Source organism: Zophobas morio, unplaced genomic scaffold (genome assembly GCF_036711695.1).
Source record: "Zophobas morio isolate AGI-343-1 ecotype UQ-CSIRO unplaced genomic scaffold, CSIRO_AGI_Zmor_V1 ptg000014l, whole genome shotgun sequence".
Classification (NCBI taxonomy): domain Eukaryota; kingdom Metazoa; phylum Arthropoda; class Insecta; order Coleoptera; family Tenebrionidae; genus Zophobas; species Zophobas morio.
In genome coordinates, this window is record NW_026972119.1 from 6,239,994 (window position 1) to 6,242,035 (window position 2,042).

Sequence of the window (2,042 nt, forward strand, 5' to 3'; positions counted from 1 at the left end):
CTGTTAACGCTACAGGAAGCTTTTGCGAGAATAGAATTCATATATATTTAAAAAATATATATATTTTTTCAGATTTTAGTCAACTGACACTACGAAATATGAAAACATGAAATATAAATTGTAATGGATTTGATATGAATACAAGAAAAAATTTGTTTATGTGTGGGAGGGCAAATGCATTGATCAGACCACCGCATTGGTTATTGGCGTTACAATAAATTACCCAAAACCTGTTCACCTGGATGCTCACTTCTGAGTGGTCAAAATACGGCTTTTTGTTCCACATTTGTGCATGTAAACAAACGTTGTTATCTTAACAAATAGAGTTGAAGCGAATGATTACTAATCTTTAGAAAGGGGTGGGAAAACCTATATAAGCCCTGCAATTTGCAGAGAAGCTCAGTTATCAGTGCCTTCGTGTAGTGAAAGCTTCCTCACCATGGCCATGTCTGGATTTCCGTACGGCGGAGACTTCGTCAGCAATTCCATTATTCCCAATTTCAACGCTTTGATACCAACACGTCGAAATTACGCACCAGAGGAAAACAACCTGGGTGCTGGTACTCCTGGTGTCGGAAACTACAGCTTTTACCCCGAACAAACCAATCAGATGGTAAATACTAAACAGATATTGATTTTTAAATTAACCATTGCTAAAGCTTTTTTCCATATTTACGTGTTTCAAAAGTTACAGGTACCCGCTCCTGACTGGAGTTATGCGTCTCAGCAATACAATCTGCCCATCTACCAACAGCCGAGCACCAGCCAGGCCACTACAAGTAAGTTTACAATTAATATTTTCATAGTTTATAAATTTTAACACAAACTTGCTCAGGTGCCGTCCAACAGGAAACTCAGCAAACTAAGTTTACTCCGAAAAGGGCTCGCACGGCATATACCTCGCAGCAACTTTTAGAACTTGAAAAAGAATTCATTAGAGGTAAATATCTCACGAGACCGCGAAGGATTCATCTGGCGGAGAGACTAAAATTGTCGGAACGACAGGTGAAGATCTGGTTTCAGAATAGAAGGATGAAATTTAAGAAAGAATCTGGTCGAGCTGCGTCGCCTCAAAGTGTGAACACTGATATGGCGGGAGAAACAACAGAATCAGAGAATTTGGGAACTTTACCGGCACAACTGAACCCCAATGAAATTTCACCTGCTACCATACAAGTACCTCATGTTCCTCGACATTTAGTTGAAGCGTCAATGCAGTACTCACTTCCCACTGCAAATGGTCAAAACCCAATCAAACGAGAAGATCAACAGTACCAGTTTCCGATCACCCCAGAGCCGTCCCCAGAGCAAATTTCGTTCAACAACTTTAATGGCACTGGTGACCAGATTCAACCGACTAATGATGTGTACCCTTATGCTAACCTAATGAACATCCAGTTAAGTGATTTTTCATCCTATCCTTACACGCAATTGATTACGTCTACTGATGGTAGTGCGAACGGTCAATTGTATGAACGGTATAACCAGCTTCCGCAGATGCTGGAACAGAATCCAGTGTGGCACGGTCAGCAGGATGTGGCCAATGGATCAGCATCGTTCACTAATTTATAATTTATAATATTTTTATGTAACGATCGTGTATAGTAGGTATATAATTTGTAAATATTCAGCATGGACATGGTTGTTGAAATAAAATTGTACATTATAAAATTTGAGCCTTCGAGTCTTATTTATTTGTCATATACCAACCCTTAGGTTAAAATAATATGCAGTTTGTTCTTTATTAGCCACAGCAGTCATAAATATGCATAATAAATAATGACCATAATAGTTTAAGACTTTTGCCGACCGTTTTTAAAACTAGCCGCAGTAATGCAAAACAATCGGATTTTTTTCCTCGTACACTTTTGGAAACATATCTGCTATTGATGCTCGTACTTCATCTGATATATCATATTTTTCCACAACTTTTAGGGAGAATTCACTACGATCACCTCATTTGCACACTTCCTCAACAAGGGTTTTAAATCCATCTAATCTCTCAATAGTGGCCAAATCTATCGTAAATCATACACTTTCTT

The 2,042-nt window shown here is 38.6% G+C and overlaps 1 protein-coding gene across 1 annotated transcript; it reads left to right on the plus strand.

Annotated features, from left to right (window-relative positions):
• Positions 1 to 439: 439 nt before the first annotated feature.
• Positions 440 to 1,572, plus strand: LOC135128777 (protein zerknuellt 2-like). Its single transcript, XM_064055857.1, has 3 exons — positions 440 to 613; positions 695 to 779; positions 836 to 1,572. The coding sequence occupies exons 1-3, from the start codon at positions 440 to 442 to the stop codon at positions 1,570 to 1,572; spliced, it is 996 nt and encodes a 331-aa protein (XP_063911927.1).
• Positions 1,573 to 2,042: the final 470 nt, after the last annotated feature.